This window comes from Podarcis muralis, chromosome 16 (assembly GCF_964188315.1).
Source record: "Podarcis muralis chromosome 16, rPodMur119.hap1.1, whole genome shotgun sequence".
NCBI lineage: Eukaryota > Metazoa > Chordata > Lepidosauria > Squamata > Lacertidae > Podarcis > Podarcis muralis.
In genome coordinates this window covers 34,788,627-34,813,290 of record NC_135670.1, presented here as the reverse complement: position 1 = coordinate 34,813,290, position 24,664 = coordinate 34,788,627, and the positions used below count along the sequence as shown (strand labels likewise).

The following is a 24,664-nucleotide window of genomic DNA, read 5'->3' as shown; positions in this document are numbered from 1 at the left end:
ACAAGAACATACAGCAGAAACAGAGCTTTATTTCACCACTGTTGGAAATTTCCAGAATTTTTTAAATGGCTCAGAACGAGAAGAAACATACTTAAATGATTGTACAACGTGGATTATGTGACGAAATTTACACTTTAAAGAAAAAGGGCAGGTTTTTATTAGTAGTACATTTGATGCTTAACTTAAGACATATGGAAATCACATCAGTAAAAGCAGGCAAGGAAAAAATACTGATAATTGAAAGCATAACTACAGAAACGAGATATGCTTCCTTAGGACTGGCATTCTAACATGGGAATTTTATAACTTACACTCTCCATCCACCTGAACACACCCCTTACCCACACAGCTTCCTGTGCTGCCAAAAATTGTCATGTGTCACAGTTAATAAGCTTCAAACCAGCAACTCCCTAAACAGTAAGGAACCAGCTTATCTCCTACAAATTAAATTTATTTCTCCCTCTTTCAGGGACACCAGACTGCTCTCCAAGGCAATATGTCCCCTGAGGAAGGGGCTCCCAGAGAAGCTATGCAATTAAAGCGCTCTACCTTGCTATACAGCAACTCTTTGCAATGCCACCCCAGCATTGAAAAATGAGGCTCAAGTTTTTCCGCCTCACCTTTCCTTGACTACCTTCCCTCCAAGGATGCAAGAGTGGCCCTGATCTGCAACCTGCCTTTTCTGTGCAACAGTCTCTCTCACAGTGAACATCTAAACCAGATGTTTAGCACCCAGAGCTAGATCAGAGACTAGCTGTGTTGTGAGTTTATGGGTCAGTCACTGCTGCACAGATCTGGTTTGTACAGTGTTTGCACATAAGAGTACACTATGCTTCTGTGAGAAAGAATGTGCGTTATTATGAAGACATGTTTTCACAGGTCAAACACCCCATGTGCATCCCAGAGACACGCACTACACAGCACCTCAGCTTAGATGATGTCCTGCACAAGTCTGCCTAGGGCCCTCGTACCTATGGGACTGCCTCTCCTGGTATGCCCCGCAGTGGACCTTATGGTCCATAAATAACAACGCTTTGGTGGTCCTGAGCCTCAAGGTTAGATTGTTTTCAACTAGGGCCAGGGCCTTTTCAGCACTGGCCCCCACTTGGTGGAATGCTCTGTCACAGGAGACCAGGGCCCTGCGGGATTTGACATCTTTCCACAGGGCCTGCAAGACGGAGCTGTTCTGCCTGGCCTTCAGCTTAGACTCACTCTGACCCCTTATATGGGATTTGGTATATAAATTTTCCCTTGGCTTTTTTGCTGGCCCATGTAGGACCAGCACGAACAGCTGGCTCAGGTGAATATCTGATGTTTCCTCCCTTTATGGTCTTGATTTATGGGCTACTACAAAAATAAGGCTGCATTTTAAGCCGTATTTTAATTAACTGTTTGTTTGTTGTTGTTGTTTTCTATTATGTTTTATTGTAATTTATATTTGGTGTTAGCCGCCCTGAGCCTGGCCCTGGCCAGGGAGGGCAGGGTATAAATAAAAAAATTAAGAAATTAATTAAGATTAATGAAGTCTCCTGCCTGCCAGCATAACAGGCAGAAAGAGGCCATGATGCCATTCATGTCAATGGAAGGTGCTGGTGGTAGTGTGGTTTTCCTGTTCCATGTCTACTTTTTAGGCTTCTCTCTATGCACCAGGAGATAAAGTAACAGAATGCAGGTGCCGTTAAGATGGTGTGGGGGAATAGACAGACCAGAACTATGCAGCAGTCTGCTGGGAAACTCTCCTGCTGAAAGCTATAGTGAACAAGGTCAGAACAAGAGAGCTAATTCATAAGGGAGAGCATGTTTAGATTTTCAGTTTTCTCCAAACACTCGGCAACTGTCCTTGCTGGTTCAGGGCTAGGTTGGAGGCATGAGATATCCCTGCATGAACTTCCTTTAAAGCAAGTCCAGTTAGAATGCCAGTATATATACATATAATACAATATCATGTTTGATGAACTAACTCGGGAAATGGCACATGGGGAAAAATGGGAATATTGCAGGAGTGTTACCTGTGCGGCTCTGTCCGTCAGCAGACATTATCAGCAGCAATAAACAGCAAAGTGTTAAAAAGCTCATTCAAGGTTTCACTTTTGCACTGCTAAAAGCCCCCAATAGGAGTCTAATTAACTTGAAAAACCACAGAGCCCACCCAAAGCATCACATTACTTGGGGACTTGAGTCATTATTTTTTTGCTATAAGCCAGGTCAATCATAAGAAAGCACTTATTACGCTTAGTAATAATTAAAAAACTAAGCTACCTGAATGCAACTGTTTATATAATCTCAAGGAAAAGAACTGAACAAGGAACTAAAGTGGATCTGAGTATCCGATTGGCTGCTACCCACAAAATCTGCATCAAGCCTCCTTAAATATGCCATACAGCCAAAGCACAGTTGAGAAATGTATTACATTAAAATACCCTTGTACATATTTTTTTATTTCCATTCCCCCCCCCTTTTTTTTTTTTTTACTTTCCTCAAATGAAAGCAAAAGCAGCTCACAAAACAGTTTGGAGGTTTGCCTGCTAGTGATGACATCTCCCATTTTTGTGGCTGCATTATCACACACCCTAATGGGACACACCCTAAGTGCTTTGGGGCGGGGGGTTACATGTGTCCAATGTAATTAACTGACTGTTGCTCCAACTAGAAGACCTCAAACGTTTTAATAAAATACTGCACTGCAACAAATTAAGTTAAAGTTTGGTCACATACCTGAACCTCAACAAGCATTGCCATGTCCATAAACATTTCGTGCAGCTCATGTATACTGGATTCCAGTTTTATAATATCTTTGTGACGTGACTCGATTTCATCAAGAGCTTCTCTAGTAATTTTGGTGTCTAAAATAATCTTTGGGGAAGAAGAAAATATGCATTGGATTTTTTCATTTATTGGAGAAATAGTACACACACAGAGAGACAGACATTTAGGTCGTAAGCCTGTGAGCAGAACTTCTTAATTCTACAAGCACACTGCCTTGTTTTCATTTTAAGCACTCCAGAAATATTATACATACAAGGGAAGCAAAGTAGGCGTGAAATACATACGTCAGAAGTGAAGATAGAAAGATTGCCACTTTCCAGCATTTCTTCCAGCTCTTCATCAGAAGTGTTTTTTCCAGCTAGTAAGAAATTATAGACGTCCATTTGTTACATGCTGCAAAATAGCTACTTGCCCAGAAGCTGAAAGGAAACGTCTGCCTCTCACCAAGAGCAAATTGACAGTGTGGAGAGATGACTCCTCTTAAGCTACTTCATCAGAAGAGCAACAGACGTATGCTTAGTATTTAAGTGGACAGCTTCTGCTACACTTCTACAGTGGTGCCCCGCAAGACGAACGCCTCGCAAGACGGAAAACCCGCTAGACGAAAGGTTTTTCCGTTTTGGAGACGCTTCGCAAAACGAATTTCCCTATGGGCTTCCTTCGCAAGACGAAAGCCCATAGGGAAATCTCCGGGACAGGGCGTCTTGCCCAATGTCATCGGACCTCCTCCCGCCACCAGGCTTCACAAGGCTGCTCTGAAGCTTGGCGGGGGCGGAGAGGTTTTTTAAAAACCCCGGGACAGCGGAGGACTTCTCCGCTGTCCGGGGCGATTTTAAAATGCTGCTGGGCGGCAGCGCTGACGCCCGGCAGCATTTAAAAAAACCCCGGGACAGCGGGGGACTTCTCCTTTGTCCCGAGGTTTTTTAAAATGCTGGCAGGCGGCAGCGAAGGCTTCGCTGCCGCCCGCCAGCATTTTAAATTCGCCCCGGACAGCGGAGAAGTCCCCCGCTGTCCCGAGGTTTTTTAAAATGCTGGCGTCTTCCCCTTTCTCCCCGGACCTCTTTTGAAGCAAGGGGCGGCAACGCGGAGAAGCGATCTTCTCCCCGTTGCCGCCCCTTGCTTCAAAAGAGGGGACAGAGGGAAAGGCGCGCGCCTTCCTCTCTCTCCCCCCGGACCCCTTTTGAAGCAAGGGGCGGCAAAGGGGAGAAGCGATCTTCTCCCCGTTGCCGCCCCTTGCTTCAAAAGAGGGGAAGGCTGGCGGGGGGCGAAAATCTTTGTCCCCCCTGGCTGCCTTCCCGGGAGGGCTTTTAAATCGCCCCGGACAGCGGAGAAGTCCTCCGCTGTCCGGGGCGATTTTAAAATGCTGCCGTGGGGGGGGGGCAAAGACTTTCGCCCCCGCCAGCCTTCTGAAGAGGTCGGGGGACAGATTGTCCCCGGACCTGGTCTGAAGTCGGTTTCCATAGGAACGCATTAATTGATTTTCAATGCATTCCTATGGGAAACCGTGCATCGCAAGACGAAAAACTCGCAAGAAGAAAAAACTTGCGGAACGAATTAATTTCGTCTTGCGAGGCACCACTGTACTAACAATTATTATTGCTGCATATTTATATAAAATATATTACTTCCTTCAAGTGCTCAGAGCACTTATATTATTCACAGTGGTGGAGGAAGCCGCTCGGGCGCCTGGGGTGGCATGCCCAGGGGTGGGGCGAGCTGCCCATAGGGGCGGGGTGCACCTCAGGGCCTCTGGAGTCTGCCTGCCTCCTCCCACTCAGCCGCCCTACAGCTGGGGGGGAGGCAGCAGGCGGACTGTTTGGGAAGTGCAGAGCCTGTTTGTGCCCAAGCCATACCGTCTCTCCCAGGAGAGACGTGTGGCTCAGGCGCACTGCAGGCCCTGCGGTGAGTGCTGCCCGCATTTTGTCACCCCCTCAGTGGTGACAGCAGGGGCAGACAGCACCCACCACACCCCCTTCCTCCGCCCCTGATTATTCAGTAATCTTTTAAGAAGGGCTGGGAAACCTGTGGCCCTTTGAGATGTTGTTGAACTGCAAATCCACCACGACCACCACTGACCATTGGTCAGGCAAACTGGGTTGATGGGAGTTGGGAGTCCAACAACCATTGGAGGGCTACAGGCTCCCCATCTGTGGTTTAAATGGTCAGCAGACCCTCCCACATTCTCAAGAGCAACTAAGGAGGACTAGAAACTAATGGAAACCAATGCATTACTGCCTGCCAAGGGCCATGTACAACTTCATCTGCCTCACCCTCCAGAGGTAAGAACCTAGAAACTGGTCGCCAATTGCCAAGGGACAGAGGAGACTGACACACACAAGCACTAGCCTATCGACAACTATTATTGTATTTTGGGGTGGATTTTAATTGTAAGCCACCCTGAGAGCTGGGGAAAAACGGATCTAAATTGCTAATCGTGTTCAGTTCTCATGCTACAGAAAGCAGGGATGGGAGAAGTCAGGGATGGGAATCATGCAGTCCTCCAAATGCTGCTGGACTCCTGAATCAGATAAGCCCCAGCCAGAATGGCCAATGGTGAAATGATCCTGGAAGTTGCATTGCAACAACTTATGGAGAGCTACAAGTTCACCATCCTGGTAGTACATTTTCCTAACTGCAAGCATCTTACATGTCAGATTGCCTGGCACTGAGGAAGGGGTGGCATCAGCCCTAGTTAACAGAACAACAAGCATTCAGATTATTAGGGACTATCACCACAATCATGTATGGATCAAGGAAACAGTGCAGTTAACAACCCTGCTGCCCCATTCTGCAAATTTTATTGCAAAGATCTCATTTGTATGGCATTTTTTGTATATATGCAGTTTATTTATAAATATATTTGTATCTCACTATTCATAAAAAAATATGTAAGCGGTTTATGACATATACAAAATTAAAAACCACTTCTTTTGTTTAGATCAGCTATTATAGATGGCTATTTTCTTAACTGCTTGCATAATCCTGACAGCACAGAAAAGCTTTCAGCAGTACTAAGTAATAAAGGGAATCCCTTACTTATTTCTAGCTGCCGCCGTATCTGATCCTTGGTACGTTCCCGAAAGCATGTCTGGGTTGTATTATATGTTGTCATGACCTCCACAAACTTCCGGGCCAACACTGTATGCTGGGATTAGATATAAATAACATTTGCAAAGTTACTTTTAGGCCTTATTTTTATATGTAAAGCATATTGCTCTTCCACATACCTATGAGCCCACCCCATCCCCAAAGGGCAGTTTAGGAGGATGCTGAGAGTTGTCTGCAATCGCACTGGCCCTTTCACAGAACTACAGTTCCCAAGGTTCCCTGGGGAGACTGGGTGACGATGAAATTAGCAGTCTGGAGCTTAGCTACTGTAGCCTTTGCAATTTTGAAGCCGATTTTGAAGACGGAGCTGTTCCGCCTGGCCTTGGGTCTGGGCCCAGTTTGACACCCCCCCCCCCCATAGGACCCTGTAAGCTATCTCTTTGGCCCTTTTATCGGCTCACGTGGGACCAACATGGATAGCTGGCCCTGAGGAATACTTGAGGTTCCTGACCCCTATGGCTGTAATTTGTGGGCAGTCATTTCATTTTATCCTGATTCTAATTTTTAAGCTGTACTTTAATCAATTGTTTGATTGTGTTTTAATGTATTTTATATTTTATATTTGATGTTAGCTGTCCTGAGGCCGGTTTTGGCCAGGGAGGGCTGGGTATACTGTATTTTTCGCTCTATAAGACGCACCTTTTCCCTCCTAAAAAGTAAGGGGAAATGTATGTGCATCTTATGGAGCGAATGCAGGCTGCGCAGCTATCCCAGAAGCCAGAACAGCAAGAGGGATCGCTGCTTTCACTGCGCAGCGATCCCTCTTGCTGTTCTGACTTCTCTGGAGAGGCGCTGCGCGGAGAGGGAGAGCTGCGCAGCGCCTCTTCAACAAAGCGGGAGGAGAAACGAAACCCCTTCCATTTCTCCTCCCGCTTTGCTGGAGAGGCGCTTCACAGAGAGGGGGAGAATTTTCTTCTTCTTGTTCTCCTCCTCTAAAACTAGTCTTATGGTTGGGTGCGTCTTATAGAGTGAAAAATACGGTAAATAAAAATTTGCTTATTTACTTACTTTCAATTATGCAGAATGCACTGCTCGTTCCAAAAGCAGGCCAACCCCCTTTGGGAGGATAGCAAAGAACTGACATTGGCCCAGTGCAGCTCTAAAGGGAAACAGCTGTGCGGGGTCATGCTGGCAGCCTCAAGACAGTGGGGAGCTGTCTAATGACTGCTTTGCTGCTCACCCAGATGCAGCACAGCTCACATCCAGGCATCTAGTTCTGTGAATCATCCCCTTTGTTTCCCATTTTAGTGCTTGCGGGGGACTTAACTTTCAAACTGAATTATTTTGAACACACACAAAATAATGAGAAAACAAACCATAAACTCAAGCAGAAGAGAGCTACCATTTCCTAACACACATCTCTCTCTCTCTTTAAAATTCTCTTCAGGGCACCTACCAGCCGTACCATACCTGTGATTTTCGTATTCTGACATCAGCTGAAGTTCGATTAACATTATCATGTCGAGCTAAATTTTGTTCTATGGCTGCAAAACAGACAAAAGCAATTCGTAGAACTTAAGATGTCGCACACAGTTACTACCCATCTCTCCCTACCATAAAAATGGAAATTGCATTAAAAAATTACATTTCCTACAGAAACAAAACTCAAGTCAAGAATTGAATCCTATAAATAGCAAATGGATCAACTAAGAGCCTAACCCTATTTAGCCAAAACAGCACTATCAGTGCACAAGAAAAAGGGAGATAGCAGCAGGCCAGGAGGGGGGCATCAAATTTTAAGTATCAATTATTTTTTCTTAAATAACTTTAAAAGGCTGGGCTGGGGTGGACACAACAAAAGCTATTCAATGAGGACAGAGGATGCTCAGTGTGTACAGAATGCTGTCTGCTGGGCATACGAAAATTGACAAGGAGGAGAAAAATGCAAAACCCTAGAAGACAACACAGCTGGCTGACTAGCTGGAACTCTAAACAGGAGGACCAGGCGCTGCAAATTTCTGTTGCAGGCACCATTTGTTAGTTTGAAACAACAGAGGCTGGAGGGCCAGCTTAGAAACATGTGGCTAGCTGGAAAGAGCCGGCTGCTATGGTCTTGCTGTTGCAATTTTCATAATAATCATTATATTATCATGAATCCGGAAGGTGACTCTACAGCTAATGGTCATTTCTACTTTTTAATATACAGTTGTACCTTGGTTCTTGAACGCCTTGTGACTCGAACGTTTTGGCTCCCGAACGCTGAAAACCCAGAAGTGAGTGTTCCGGTTTGCGAACGTTTTTTGGAAGCCAAACGTCCCACGCAGCTTCCAATTGAGTGCAAGAAGCTCCTGCAGCCAATCAGAAGCTGCGCCTTGGTTTTTTTAACATTTTTGGAAGTTGAACGGACTTCCAGAACGCATTCCGTCCGAGAACCAAGGTACGACTGCAATTTGTTTGAAGAATAGCAGTTACCTTCTGATGCAGTGGGGGACAGAAGAAGGGAGACTTTAGGGAAAATTCACATTGTTACTAGAATGGAAGCTAGAACTTTTTTTAAAAAAAAGATTCTACCTGCCGGATACAAACTGCCCCATATGCTGCTCACCATGCCTCTGTGGATCTTTACACTGACCTCTTTGCTTTCGCTGTGAAGCAGGCCTGCAAGCAGCCTGTGGCCCTTGAAGTCAAATTTTGCCCACCACCCTGAGATCTGTCAGTCTCCTTTCTGCAGTTCCAGGCTGTCAGTGACAGCAGCCACCATCGTTATGTGACGTGTTTCCTCCTCGGCAGCAGTTGGCCAGTGGAAAGAGGAAGGATGGCGCTGGAAGGCAATGCCAGTACTAAGGGCACTGCAAAAGTTGTTCAGGCCGTGAGGAGCCGGGGGTGGGGAGAGAACAGAGCAAAGCTTTGCCTAAACAAACCATGGCTTGCTTGGTAATCTGTATGATAACTTGTAGCTAACTCTGGGTTTGTTAAACAAACCACGGCTTAGTGTTACATGTGAAACAGACCATTCATGAGCTACCATTTTTGCCTGGTAGGCTGCGTTTGGCTTGACCAGCAGCAAGTTGTGCACGCCTGCTGTAAGGCTATAAAAGCCTACCAATGACACCGTTACACAACTATGGCCTGACTTGTGTTACTTTGCACTCAGCTATGTGACACAGTATTTTATGAATCAGGCCTTTAGTGTGCTATAGATGTAACAATAACAGCACTTACTTTTCAATTTAGCACGGACGATATTTGCTGTTTTCCTGATCTCTTTGTTCAGTTCTTCAAGTTCTTCCTTTGTTTCTTAAAAAGGAGGAATTTTGAAACATCTTTTAGAGCTGTTTATGACAAATGGCAGCTTAAGAATAAGCTTTGCTTATTAAGTGCTCCCGCCCCTCAGAAAACAGCCACCAAATTCTGCAATGTTCTTATTTAGACTAGTCTTTTTTATCGTCTTGTATTATGAAATTAATTAAACAATTAATTAAAAGAAAGAAAACAGTACCCAGACATAGTGGTGCGCTGTTTCTGGCTAAAGGATCCCCAGCACCTGCAGAGAGCCTTGCACCAGAAAGAACAGTGCCCTGCTCCAGGCTCATCCTATATGGCTGAAATGATCCTGGACTGAGTCAATGCAAAGGGGTTGCAGGCCCCTGCTTCCTATGTGTCATGGCAAGGGCCACAGGCAGAGAAAGAGCAGCTGGAGGAAGCCTGCTTCCCTCTCCTAGGAGCCAGAAAGAACTGCAGAAATAATTTGGCTCCGACTGCAAGTTGCCCTGGAACAGCAGAGTGGGGGAAAAGCACACTGGGGACTCTGCCATTAACTAGGGGACTAAGGACTGCTGGAATGATTTATTTACTTAAAGACCTGACTTCAATACCACTGAGATCATGCAACTTGAAAAAGTGAATTTACTTTATTACAGCCACAGACCAGCATAAGCAAAACATCTAAATTGAAAAAATGAAATCTGAAATGGTTTGCTTTATTCTACCCTTACCACTCATTTTCCCTTTTGTGTTGTGTCTATTTCTATTGGTTTATTTGGTCTACAGACTTTAAATATTCATGTCTATTGGACACTGAGCCTGCAGGCAAGGACTGCCTTATCTTTTGACACCTGCACTTTATTAGTGATTAAAAAATAATAATCCCAGTTTTATATCTTCTTCCAAATCAAGTTAGCAGACAAGAAACAGCTGCAATCAATTTACACTTTACATAACTACAGACATCCGTTTAAAATTTAAATGATTTCTTATAAAACAATGCTCTATATATCTGAGCCTGCATTAGCGGATCATTGTCGTCCCACCCCCTGCCAGCCAAACAACTGTACCAAGCACTGCTTCGTATTTCTCCAGAGAATAGTGTATGCTGCATTTAGCTCACTCTGCGCTTAGATGTATAGAGCTAAAATTAGCTCATGATCACAACTGTTAGGGAAACAAGTGGATTTTTAAAAGACTCGTGCTCAATAGGCACAGCACAGTTAAGCCAAATAACTAAGTTTCTTTTTAAAAAAATAAATAAATTCTGCCTTACCTCTAGGCATGCTTACTTGAAAGCAAGCTTTCAGTGGAAACGCACTACCAGCCTTAGATCCACAAATGCTGATGGAACTACCCTAGCTTTAATCTTTGCATTTTCATTTTATCTGGACTCTAGGTTTGGATGGGAGGGCCTGATCCGAAGATCTGAGGTGGCAGCAAGTAAGCATTTGGGATGAAAAGGTATAGATTGCTCTGTCAGGGCAATAAAAGATGCTATACCAGCACTATCAGGCTGAGGCAGGCCTCAATGGATGGAGTGCCTCAGTTTGGGCCCCGTGCAATTTTTTAACCATGACCTCAATACAGCACCATTTTTTTATGGTTGCAGCATGAAAAACAAATCATGCACAACACAGGGCAGTGATCAGCAGAGGCAAGGGGAGGTTATGTGCCTGCGTGTGTGCATGTCTCTGTCCATGTGTATGCAAGCATGCTGGTTAGAGTGTGAGATGGTGACACCCACTTTCAGCGACACTTGCTGCTGGCATGGAGTCTCCGAGGGTTGGCCAAGGGTGAATGCAGCCCTCAGGCCAAAGCAACCTAGCCAGCCTTGCTCTCTGGGGAAAGAGAAACTCATCATCACATCCTCCTTTTCCAGTCCTGTCCCTACAAGTGTTACAAGATGCACCTGCTTTCTTCAGAAAAGCTGGCCTGGCACTCTTTCCCCTGATATGCTACTCTTGTTTGCAAGGTACAAGTGGGTTGTTTTTGTTTTGTTTTTAACAGGGTATGGCGTGGACTAGTGATGTGAGGTAAGAATATTCTCTGTTGAATATTCTCGAGAAAATTCTCTCCTGAGAATATTCTCCACAACTGTAAATTCTAACGTAAGGACCAGTTTTACAACCCACATTTAAAAAACCTAGTAAATAATAAATCAAGCTGTGATATTGCCAGTGTAAGTAATGAATAATGTTTTTTTTTTTTTATCCAGTTACATAACTGGGCATTGGGTCATTCACCATTTGTGTTTTATTTACTGGAAATAATAGCATTTACTTTAAAATTTATATTGATTTTATTAGTGTTGCATTGAAAATACTGTACCATGTAGATGTGCTTATTAAAGAATGTACTCATGTAGCGGACCTGAGGGTTGTTTTTTTTATTCCTTCTACTTTAAAAGATACACTTCATACAAACACAACATAATTAGAATTCAAAGTTGATGGTAAATATACGGATAGTGGAAGGCTTAGTGATTAATGTGAGTCATTCACGTTGAATTTTCAATTTCAAGTTGGGTGCAAAAAAATCAAAGAATGTAATTCACTGCATTGCCCCATTGAATAAATGTATCTGTACAGTTTTTGGTTGCCATCTGAACAAGTTTATCCATGAATAAACATGTATATTAACTAATTATATAATTTTCAATGCATTAAAATGAATATTCTCCTATTTTAAATGAAAATTCTCTAATATTCTCATTAATCGAGAATATTCTTGGGACTATTCTCCAAAAGATTCTTCTTGATAATTTAACACCACTAGTGTGGACCACTCCAACACCACAACCTGCAGAATGGAGCACTATTCTAGGAGAAGCTTATCTACCTAGCTCCACAAAATTTGTAACTAACTGTGCTGACCGCCCCCTGGCCGTATAGAAAGCATTTAGGGAGCCAGAGAATCAGCTCAAAACCAGAAACTTTTCCCCTCCTTGGGAGCACCTTGCAATGTTTCCTGCAAAATATAATGTTGTATAGCAAACATTACGCCGAGACCAAAGTTTCCTTGTGGATTTCGTGAGAAATGGCAGGAACTGGCTAAGGCCTGATGAATCTTTCTCACAGCATCCACAAAATAAAGGGGGAAAGCAAATAAATAAATAAATAAATAAAATGCCCCTAATGACCCCCATCAAGGCAGAATGCCACAATGAGAAGCACACACTTTCCTGCACAGGCACTGGTTGTTGGGGACAGGTGTGGTTCACAGATTCCTAGTATGCACAAGCACCAAAGAGGTTACAGAGGAAGCGATGCCACCCACAGAAAACACCTGGACCTTTCCAAGGTAGGCTTGCCTTCCAAGTTAGATGCTATTCTAGCTTCACTTGCTAACCCATCACAGACTATAACCTTTCATGCAAATTCAGTGAGCATGCATTTTCAGAGTCACAAAATGAAAAGCTTACTGTCTTTAGGATGTGTGGCAGAAAGAATAACGCTGTGCTTCTTCTTCACTTCTTCCACAACGTCTGCTATTTTGGTAATGTACTTTCTAACTTCCTCAACCTTTAAAGAGAACATCAACGAGAGAAATGAATAAATTCAGCGAAGGGAGAGGTAGCTTTGCTTCTAATCACAATGAGTCAATAATCCGTTGCAATACTAAATCCACAGTTCATTTGTCTGCATGGGTCCATTAGGTAGCGCCTAGCAAGAGATGATATCCTAGAACGAGGAGGAACAACAACACACCCCTTTTCTGTCAGTGAAGCAGGGTATTTTCCATTTCATAAGTTTATCAGTAACATTGACTGGACACCAACTGCTGATACAATATTGGGCAAGCTTGGTTGTTTCAGAAGTTTTTAGCTTTGTTTACCAAGTAAAATAAGCATGCTAAATGGGACCAATCTCTTGGGTATCAGAAATTTCCCAGAAAACCCATATTACAGTTTGCTGTAAGCAGTGCTTTTTTTCTGGGGGGACGCATACCCTTAAACTTTTTGTGAATCTAAGTTTGGCGTCATTAAGGGGCAGTATTTCAATATGAATAGGAAAATGAGAGTACCCCTAAACATTTTTTTTAAAAAAAGCACTGGCTGTAAGTCAAGCTACAATCAAAATATTGCACAAACATTTTCACATTATGTTATGTTATCATTATTTCAATGTGATAGGAGTGCTCCAAAGGAAAAGTATTTTCTGAGAGCAGCTAGAATAGCTCAGTCAAGTAGAGCATGAGACTCTTAATCTTAGGGTCAAGGGTTCGAGCCCCAAGTTGGACGAAAAGATGCCCGTATTGCCAGAGGTTGGGGCTAGACGACCTTCGTGGTCCCTTTCAACTCTAGAATTCTATGATTCATCCTTCCCCTGTCTGGCTCTTTTGAATTTGTTCACAGATTCCGATCGAGACCCAAATAACAAGGAACTGATTTCACATCTTTTGACAGCAACCCATGTCACAATTGTCAGGTTTTGGAAGACATTTGATCTCAATAATCTGGACTACTGGTATTCCAAGACTTGGCAAATTGCCCTTCTTGGGGGGGGGGAGCCTCATGTAAGTTAAAAGTGATCAGGAGCCAAAGTGCTTGAAATCGCTTGTTCGTCATTTGGTCTAATTGTCTAATTTTATTTTATATACCAGCACAGTGGCTCAGGTGTGTCAGGTACCACAGGTCTCTGTGAGTGTTTGGAATGAGTACTGTTGACGGTTGGGGTTGTGTGAAATGAAAATATGTAATTGTTTTGATTTAGGCTACACTTCCTTTCCCTTTAATATGTTTTGTTATTGACCTAGTAAACTACATATTCCTTTATTTCCAACTTTGACAACTCCCAGCTTTTCTTTTTAAACTATTTTTTCTTTCTTTTATTTTTTTCTGAGCCTATTTGTAGTTATTACAATTTAATTAAAAATGTTGGGAGGGGGCAAATTAATTCAATTTATTACCCACCCAGGTAAGTTACAGAAGCCCTGGTCAAAGAAAGAGGAAAGATATTGCTGGTGAAAGGTGATCGTTACTTCACCAAGTTGTGATGGTTCTCTTATACATATGCCAGGACTGAGATGAAGGTTGGAAAACAGAAAGGAGAGAATTACGGTACCTTTAAACTAGGAACACATAATTTTTGGAACTCACTTCGATTAACATAGGCTAACCTCTGTCACCCAGAACTCATCTTCAAACCCAAATTCAGAGGTTCCAAAACCGGGAGTGGGGGACCTTTTTGATCAGGAGGGCAAGATATTTATACCCCTGTCCCCTGTGGGTGGTTGCAACTTTGACATGTGGATGCAACCATCCACCTGTCAGTTATCTGGCATTGTAATGGAATCGATTGATAGAGACCTATCAAAGCTGGTCCATGAGGGTGGGGTGGTAGAGATAATTCATCCCTGTATGCAGCACTTCCCAAACACCCGTCAACCAGCTGATTGTCAGGCATTTGAAAAGGGATGCATGCTGAGCAAGCTTTGCAGCCTTCAGAAGTGCCAAGCACAGGGGTCCCTTCCAACTCTACAATTCTATGATTTACTGCATAAAATAAATATGATTATTACAATATGTAGCTCCTTCTTGGTTGTCTCTTGCATGCATCTTACCTGCTGGAAGAAGTCTTCCATATAATGGTCATTTTCAACAACAACGGAAGCCTCTCCATCTTCATTTTGGGTGCGCTTTAAAAAAACAAGTATTATGTTATTCAAAGATATCCATTAAAACACTGGTAGGGAACTTTTGGCCCTCCTGATGTTGCTGAACTGCAACTCCCATCACCCCCAGCAAGCATAGCTAATGGCCAGGGAAGATGGGAGTTGTAGTTCGGGAACATCTGGAGGGCCAGAGGTTCCTGGTGCCTGCATTAAAAGAAGCAAATTTGTTTCAACCTCAAGACAAAAAGAAAAGATGATTTCTAGCTTTGCAAGCTATTATACTTGCAAGCTATTATACAGCAATAAAATTAGCTATCACTTTGTCCTTGTGTATAACATGTTTTACGAATCAAACTACATTTTAAAGCTAGTAGTTGACTCACTGAACCACACTTAAAACACTGACAACAAAAATTCATTACTGATTTTCCCTCATTTGCAACAAACAGGCCTTTCCCTCCTGTGCTCCCTGCACCCCCATGACTCACTGGAAAGACGCAGAAGAAGCTTATGGCACACAAGACAGATCGGAAATATTTATTCCTCAAACTTTCCTATGAAGTCTTTGGAGAATAACTTATGAAATGTTTTTTTCCAATTAAGCACTTCCTAATTATGTAGGTAAGGCTGCAATCCTATGCACACTTACTAGGGAGCAAGTCTAAGAAAAATCAGTGGGGTTAACTTTTGTGGGTTAAACCACAGAGCCTTGGACTTGCCGATCAAAAGGTCAGGTCGGCAGTTTGAATCCCCACGACGGTGTGAGCTCCTGTTGCTCGGTCCCTGCTCCTGCCAACCTAGCAGATCAAAAGCACGCAGTGCAAGTAGATAAGTAGGTACCGCTCCAGCAGGAAGGTAAACGGCGTTTCCGTGCGCTGCTCTGGTTCGCCAGAAGCAGCTTAGTCATGCTGGCCACATGACCCAGAAGCTGTACGCCGGCTCCCTCGGCCAATAAAGTGAGATGAGCGCCGCAACCCCAGAGTCGGCCACGACTGGACTTAATGGTCAGGGGTCCCTTTACCTAAACATGCAATACAACCAAAGCCTGTGTTCTACAAGCACTGGGCATGTGAAGGAGTTTGGCAGCATTTATGTATTTCTTTCATAAACCTGATACATGGCTTTTTTTAAAAAAAACAATAACAAAAACCTCAAAGTAATTTACAAAAACGATAAAACAGTAAAATTGTAAGAAAAATGAACGCTGATTCATGACTTTCAAAAAGTTAAAATAGCAATACTTAAGGCTTCTGATTGTGCGTTGGCAGCTGCCCAACCCACACCTGACATTTCATACTACATCAGGTGTGGAGAAAGGGCCTCGCGGGTCCATGGGCTAGAGGTTCCCTGCCCCTGCAATAGCTTAACTGAAGGATGCAAAACAACAACCACCACCCTGTATTCCAATCACACCCACATGACAGTGATAGAGCAACTTTGGACATGTAGCTAAATCAAATAGGAACAGCCTATCCTGAAGGGAATACAGGATAGGTATATTGCATTGCTTTCGTGCTCTCCAGAATACAGATGCAAAAGCCGAAGGCATAATTCTCCAAACGCCATTTCATGAGTTTCCACCAATGCTAAAACAAAAGACCTCTCTCTCACACCCTCAACACCTCCCTCTCAACTTTTGCTGCGTCAGGAAGAGATAAGAATAGGCGGAAGGAAAGCATATATGTATCTCTCTCTCTCTCACTCACACAGCTTGAATGCCCACTTGTAAACATACAAAAAATGCAGGCAGATGTAGTACTTTCATTGTTCCCAAAGGAAGCTTGAACGCCTCTGGCCCTCCTAACTTTGCTGAAGTGCAATTCTCATCATCCCTCCCTGTTGGCCACGCTGGCAGGAGCTGGTGAGTGTTGGGAGTCCAACAGCCTCTGGAAGAGCCACGCAATCCCTATCCCTTTCCCCATGGGCATAAAACAGAGAAATAATCTTATCTGCATCTGTAACTGCTATAACGGGGGCTGATTTGAACAACGGAGGGGCGTTTCTGCTCCTCAGGGGACTGATTCTCACACGAGCAACCTGCCTCTTAACTATACCACTTCAAACTCACAAGTCCAAAGGTTTTTCTGTATAAAACCAAAGACAAGAATCCCTGCACATAGAAATCTAGGGTGTGAGAATAGCCAGTTCCCAAACATGCCACTGATCTCGACGCTTTCCCCCTGTAAATGCAGGTTTACCCACTAACGAACTGGGGAAAATTGGGTTCCAAAACACAGCACTCAGGGTTGCAATTTACTTCTGTGTTTTTGGGTGGGTAGATGAATTAGCACTTTCTGCAACTCCCCTTTTCCACACACCCCGATTCCGTCAATGCTTTCATTTCTCTCCGGCTGTGCCCCTAACTAGTTCAAGCATGCTCCTGAACTGTTTCCCCCTCTGACCCCTCAGATTTGCACAAAACCAGAAAACTGCACTAGCAAATCACTTTAAAAATTGCAGGATTAGTTACACCTCATGTTTTCTAGCAAAACAGATAAGTGACTCTTTTTTCACAGTACAGAAATTTATCTCAAACGTACATTCCTGGAAGATTCCCTCTCTGATCCTTATGTGAAGTTAAGCACTATATGAATTAATATTCATTTTAGTTCTATTACATTTAGTTCTACAGTGGTACCTCAGGTTAAGAACTTAATTCGTTCCAGAGGTCCGTTCTTAACCTGAAACTGTTCTTAACCTGAAGCACCACTTTAGCTAATGGGGCCTCCTGCTGCTGCCTGCCGCCGCGCAATTTCTGTTTTCATCCTGAAGCAAAGTTCTTAACCCGAGCTACTATTTCTGGGTTAGCAGAGTCTAACTTGAAGTGTCTGTAACCTGAGGTACCACTGTATTGCATACCTTGGAGATATTGTGGGTTCAGTTCCAGACCACCTCAATAAAGCAAGTATCTTAATAAAGTGAGTCAAGCATTATTATTATTTGTTCCCCAGTGCTAGTGCATATAAGAGTGATGTTTACACTATACAGTAGTCTATTATGCCAAGTCCTGCTGGCTGCAGGGGTGAGAGGGGGAAAGCCCAGTTCCAGCCCCAGTCAGCTCCACTCCCGTGGCCAGAAGCAGAACAGTGGAGGACTTCCTTCCCCTGGAAGTGGCCAGACTGCCCATGACCTCATAAGGAGCAATATCTTTGACACAAAATATAATAAGGTATGCCTGTATTGCTTATACAGTGCCATAAAGCATACATGATGTTTTACAGCGTAAACCAAGAAGAAATTGGGTCAAAAGATAGAGAAACAGCCACAGGAAGGGTGCCAAAACACATAAATGGGAAACAAGAAATGCGAGAATTGGGACAATGGAAATGAATGCAGTGTGTGTAGGTAGGCAACTGCTTTTTGAGACTGGGGTAGAGGACCAAGGGGTGAAATAAGATGAGATCAGCACAGGATCCACAAAAACTTGGACTAACACTCAATTTCCCATCATGCCTTTATTTGAAATTTTGAGGCTAATCTGTTGCTTTTCCTTTCCACGCTATCCTTGCCACATGGCAACCCTTCCTGACCCATATTTCCTGTTTGCATCTCCTGACTATCCCAGTGCCTGTGATACAGGCCCAAGCTGGATTCTGCTTTCTGCATTAGCTCTCATGCTAAGCTTCCCCTGATTCATGGATCAGGTTACATATATTTTGCTGAGTGGCTGGGGTCACCCAGTCGGGTGGGCGGCATATAAAATTATGTAAATTATTATTATATGTGTGTACTTGCTCACACAGTCGCTCTTCAAATCCAGTTACCACCTCACAACTCAACTCCCCAAACCCACATCAGTCATGCCACGCAGATTCATGTACCACAAAGCCTCACTCAAATGGTACATGTCGTGACTCAACTTGGTAGCATCCCCTCCATGCTGCCATACTGACCAGTCTAACACCCCGTGATCCTCTCCAAACACCACTCCAACAGTCATATCCCACCCCAGCTTTTTTATTACTATTTTTTATTAAGAATATGTCAGCTGAACAAAATAAAATGGAAATAAAAAGTGAATTTAAAAAAGAAAAAAGGGGAGAAAGGTATATTATGTCACTATATATGCAAACAACTACAATTCCATATATGCTCGACTAGTACATATGTATATAAATGTTATTATCATCCAAATATATATATAGTAATTTATAACCCACTATACAGTTTACCTCGGAAGTCAATCTGTTCGACTTCCAAAACGTTCGGAAACCGCGGAACCCATGTCGGACGTTCAGGTTCCAAAGAACATTCGCAAACTGGAACACTCACTTCTGGGTTTGCGATGTTCAGGAGCCAAAAAGTTTTGAATCGCAAGCCGTTCAACTTCTGAGGTACGACTGCATTTTAATAAATATATTCCAAATAACGTTATACTTGTCCACACACAGTCTACGTCTACAAGCAATCCGTTCATAAGTTGCAAGTGTTGTCATATTCTCAATCCATTGACTGGAGGATGGCATAGATTTATCTTTTCATAAATATCCCACCAAAGCTTGACTACCCTCCCATAAGCTCCATCTAGTTTCAACCAATTCACATCCACTTCCGTTGCTGCTGCTGCTGCTCTCTATTCCCTGCCTACACAACCCATCTAAACTCAATGCACACCTGAGCAATGCGCTCCTTCCCATTTGCCTCACTGGCATGATTCCCATGCTCAGGCTACATAAACACAACATGTGACTTCTAGAAACAATAGACTGTGAACTTATTTTTTGTATGTAGCCCATGTGCAATAAAACTCTACTATATACACACTTGCCCCCCTGAAAAACACTTCCTGAAAATCTGGCTTCATTCTGAAACTAAAAACACCTGCCCAATAAGATACCAGATAGGTACATACCAAGATCACCACTTTCTCCTTCATTCACCTTGGACAAGTGCAGGAAGGAAAAGGAATGGATAACCTAATCAAGGGGAGGGTTTTCAAAAGCATATAAATTAACCACACCCACCCTTGTGGATGGCAGGATCGCAAATCAATCGAGATGGGAAGAGACATGCTGAGGACAAACCTGAATGATTCCAAATTGTGAAAAACTACATTTTTGTGCCGCAAATGGGTTAGTGTGTACACAGCCTCAGTTACACTTCACACAATGCATCTGTTCCTGTGTACCGATCCTCACAGTGACCTTGTTTCTTCCAGTCCCCACCCACGACCTTCTTCTTCGGAAGCATGAGCCCAAGAGATACAGCTTGCCTAAAGCCTACCTCAGGAAGTTGCACTTCATCCAGGAACCAGTTCAGGCTTTTGCTTCTTAGAGACTGTGCCTCACTTTAACCCATGCCTTCTCATATATCCCTAGAAGTTATAGTACAGATTTCAAACCTCTGCCCCACAGACACCACACTCATTCAGCTCCCCATTCCAGTTGCCATCTCATGCACCAAATGTCACCTCCAAACAAGCATGCCAACCCCAGGGGCCAAGCCATCCTCAGCCCTCTCAATATTTGTGGGCTAGGGTCCCAGTCCCTAGGGGGGTCTTTGCACTGGCTCATCGCTTTGAGGATTGCCAGGGCTACTTATGGGAAGGTGTGCTGGCAATCTCTGCCAGGGACATGGTGGGGTGAACTGTCTTTGCCCTGTCACGTCCACCTCAGCTCATCCCTTTGATGATTGCCAGGGTGCCTTCCAAGATGGTGCCCTGGCAATCTCGAAGGGATGCACTAAAACGCCTCAGCAGGCCCCATGAAGGGGAAAGTAGTGGCCTTGCCCAGACAGCCCTAGCCTTGCAGCAGTGATAGCAAACAAAGGTAACGTAAGGTGGGTGGGGGCTGAGTCGACCTAACTGGTTTGGGGGGCCATTTGCGTGTGACATCACGCACGCACGATGGGTCCCCCAATGTTGGGCGCAATTCGGTGCCTCTGCCTCCAACCATCATCAACATGATTCACTGCCTTAAAGTTCCTTTTCACAGGCACAAATGCACCTGACCCCAACCTGCACATCCCTCAAAGAACATCCCATTCACTAACCATATTCTGAAGGTGAGCCACCTATAAGGGCAGCTGCCAAACTGTATGCAAAACTAAACCAATCATTAGAAGAAATTGTAAGCCCCAAATACCAACCCACCTGAACACCTCCCCACTGCACCTCAGCTACTGCATTCCAACCAGGGTGGGTAATTTGACACATCTCTGCATTAGGTGTGATTTGAGCATTTGATCCCTTCCAGCAGAGAGATACCGCAGACTTATCCACTGTCAGAAGAAGTGGCCTGTTCTGTATTAATTACTACTCTGGGCTTTCTCTAACGCATGCAGAAGCATTAAGGAAGATCTGTGTTCTTCTAAGGGCAATTTTTTCTTACCCTTAGGAATGAGGCAAAGGAAGTCAAATGTGGCTCCACCGCTTCAAAATGTCAGGGAAGAAAATAATTCTTAGATGTAACAAGGGCTTGAAATACACCTCTTCCTAGCATCTAAAAAATCACAGACGAAACAGAGGTACTTCTGAAGCTAACCACAGCAAACCAACTGGGAAAGCGTTAAATATTTTTAAAAGGTAACTAAAACTCCCATCATCCATTCTTACAGTCCCTGTTGTAAGAGGAGTTAAGGAGTACAGAAACACCTGAAGGATTGCAGGTTATCTACCCATTTAAAAGAGAAGTACAATCCAGTCCAATACATACACAGTTGCACAAACACACTTTACATAGGATGCCTCTAAAAACAAACAGGCTCTGTTATATGAAAGGTATGCATACATATTTTTATTGTACTAGATAGTCATTAAACTTGTTTATACCTTTTTGCGTTTCTTGTAAAATATTTATGAAAATGTAAAAAAGAAAAAGGGAGCATACACACCATAGATTTCCCCACCCAATGAATCCTGGGAACTGCAGTTTACTCCTCAGAGCTACAATTCCTAGCACCCTTAAACAAACTAGGGTTTCCAGGATTCTTTGGGAGGGATGTGCTTTAAATGTATGTTGTGTACACAGGCACATACACATTTTAATATATACATTCTATAATGTTTGTATGTGTTAGATGTTTCTAAGCATGTTCTGCTTTTCTGTACACAATGAATATTTGGAGCAGTTAAGAAAAACAGATCAATTTAGCATAGTAAAAACATACATGCACACATTTTATCTGAAACGAGTTTTTATGAGAGCAGTACAATGAGGATGCTATAAAGACAGATCTCAAGCTACTCAAAAGTGAGTCCCATAAAAGAAAATGTAAAAAACAAAAGCTAATCAATCTAGCATAATAAAAATATGCATACACACGAGTCTTTATGAAATCCATGCACATAGGACAGATAACGACAGTTCTCAATAGCAATCCCTTACTTGCCTAATCAAAAGTAAGCCCCATTAAAGAAAAAGAAAAAACAACAGCGAAGCAATCCAACATAATAATATAGTGCACATGCACATTTTAAGACAAACACATACTCAGAGCCCAGTCCTTTACACACCTACTCAAAGTTAAGCCCCATTAAAGTAAAAAAAAATCCAAAACCGAATACAGCACAATAATCATCATAATAAAAGTGCACATGCACATTTTATATGAGGCTTTAATGAGAGTAAGGCAAGGAGAATGCTATGAATTGAGAGCTCTTTTACATATTTTCAAGGCTCTCCTTGCGCACACACACAGTTGTGAGAGCTAAATACCCATTTTAAAGAGCATGTTCATGCTTAGCCTTTTAAATGTGTTTGAGGGAAGCAGGTTATTGCTTATGTTTTTCCTGTTATTTGTCTTCTCAATTTGTATTTTTACACTGCAAACTGCCCTGTGATCTTCAGATGGAGGGATAATACACACTCAAAAAAATGTCTCTTTAAAGTAAGCAAACAACCCCCAAATGAATGAATCCAGCACAATAATAATGAAAACAACAATAATGAAGTGCGCACTCACATTTTATATTAACACTTGGTGTGTTTTTTTTTAGTTTTTTTTCTGAGAGCAAAGCGAGGATGCTGCTAACACGGAGCCCAGCCCTTTAGGCGCCTATTCAAAAGCGAAGACCCGCAGTAAACAAAGTAAACAAAAAACAAAACAACCCCCCCAACCAAAATCCAGCAAACTAATAAACAATAATATGCACAAACTAAATAATAATAATAATAATAATAATAATAATAATAATAATATGCACACAAAAACACACGCGAGTCTTTCACGAGTGCAACAACACGAGGATGCTGCGAAGTGCCCAGCCCCTTTACATATGCCTACTCAGAAGTAGCACTGAAGAAGGAGGGGGGGGACAAATAAATAAATAAATCCTAGCAATAAAACAGCATCTGATTTCATATTATACGTTTTACGTTACACCCGAGAGCAGCAGCGCGCAGTGGACGCGAACTCGGGGCTCAGCGACCCCGGGGCGCGCCTACTCCAAAGTAAGCCCCCCAGAACCCCACCCCAGGGGCTGGAGCCCCTCTAGGGGGCGCCCTCCAGACAACCTGATGCCAGGCTGACAACCCCCCCCCCCGCCCTCCCGGGACCCTCCCTCTGCCGCCGCCGCCCTCACCGCTGCCAGCTCGGCCAGGCGGTCCCTCATGTCGGCCAAGACGGGGCCCGGGCGGCCCTGTGCCTCCTCCTCCTCCTCCGGCCGCTCCCGGGGCGCCGCCGCCGCCTCTCCGCCCGCTTCCCCTCCGTCGTCCCCCTCACGGGCTGCGGCTCCCTCAGCTGCGATGCCAGGGCAACCACCGCCTCCCGCGCATGCGCCGCCGCCGCCGCTCCCGCGAGCCGAGCAGCTGAGGAGAGCGCCGGGGAGGCAAGAGAGGACCGCGCGAGGAGAGAGGCGTGGTCCATATGCAAATACAAGCAGGTGGGGCGTCGCTTACGCAAATCGAGCGCCCTGGGCGGGGGGGGGGCGCGTTCGGGGATTGGGTTTTTTTTTTTTTGGTAAATTTTGTATGCCGCTTTCGCCCGCGAAACGAGTAAGGATAATGAGATCCTGCTCGGGGCTGCTTGCAGCAGAAGGAAGCAGGGGTGCATAATGTTCTTTGTTTTTTAAAAAAATAGTTTTTATTCAGTTTTGCAGTTTTATGTTCATCACAATAAAATTACACTCTCTAAGAGAAATAAAAATACAAGTCCAGTACTCTCCCCTCAACTTCCCTTTCTGGTTCTTTACATATTAACTTCTCCTGCTTATTTTATTATACCTTAATATTGCATTCTTTAAGCTGAATATTGTTATGTTCTTATCATTTTTATACCGTAATTGTTTTCAAATTGCCTCTTGCACTTTGTTTTTTCCAATTATGACATACATCTCTGTTTCTTTTAGGGGTGTATACAGAGCCTAGGGCTTGCCGATCAGAAGGTCGGTGGTTTGAATCCCCTTGACAGGGTGAGCTCCCGTTGCTTGGTCCCTGCTCCTGCCCACCTAGCAGTTTGAAAGCACATCAGAGTGCAAGTAGATAAATAGGTACCACTCTGGGGGGAAGGTAAACGGCGTTTCCGTGCGCTGCTCTGGTTCGCCAGAAGCGGCTTAGTCATGCTGGCCACATGACCCGAAAGCTGTAAGCCGGCTCCCTTGGCCAATAAAGCGAGATGAGCGCCGCAACCCCAGAGTCGGCCACGCCTGGACCTAGTGGTCAGGGGTCCCTTTACCTTTTTAATTTTCAAGTGGGCGCTATGAGAAACGATTTCGCGATGGCACCACAAGCCAAAAAATATAATACAAATGAACAGTGTTTGAATGCTTTGTATATTTAACTGGTATAGCTCAGTTAGTAGGGGATGAGGTTGGTGATCTCAGGATCTTGAGTTCGGGCCCCATGTTGGGCAGAATATTCCTGCATTGCAGGGGGTTGGACTCAGTGACCCTCATGATGCTGTCCAAGTCTACGATTCTGTATGGGAAGATTACTTAAGCAACATACAGCATCCCATAGCGATTAGTTATCATTTGTTTTTGTTTAGTCGTTTAGTCATGTCTGACTCTTCATGACCCCCTGGACCAGAGCAC

General features: G+C 43.9%; 1 protein-coding gene across 3 annotated transcripts in view; it reads right to left on the bottom strand.

The window, feature by feature from the left end:
- STX2 (syntaxin 2) overlaps nt 1-23,409 on the bottom strand; it is a 30,240-nt gene extending 6,831 nt beyond the window's left edge. Inside the window, exons 1-8 of one of the 3 annotated variants that reach the window (XM_028709651.2) lie at nt 23,216-23,407; nt 14,644-14,718; nt 12,503-12,602; nt 9,037-9,111; nt 7,285-7,358; nt 5,803-5,911; nt 3,051-3,124; nt 2,716-2,853 (exon numbers count right to left, since the gene is read on the bottom strand). In XM_028709651.2, coding sequence (XP_028565484.1) covers nt 2,716-2,853; nt 3,051-3,124; nt 5,803-5,911; nt 7,285-7,358; nt 9,037-9,111; nt 12,503-12,602; nt 14,644-14,718; nt 23,216-23,245 — 675 coding nt within the window. In that variant the 5' untranslated portion in view covers nt 23,246-23,407. Of the gene's footprint in view, nt 1-2,715; nt 2,854-3,050; nt 3,125-5,802; nt 5,912-7,284; nt 7,359-9,036; nt 9,112-12,502; nt 12,603-14,643; nt 14,719-23,215 lie in introns of all 3 variants that reach the window. The other 2 variants (XM_028709648.2, XM_028709650.2) reach the window with 2 other exon arrangements.
- Between the last annotated feature and the right edge of the window lie 1,255 nt (nt 23,410-24,664).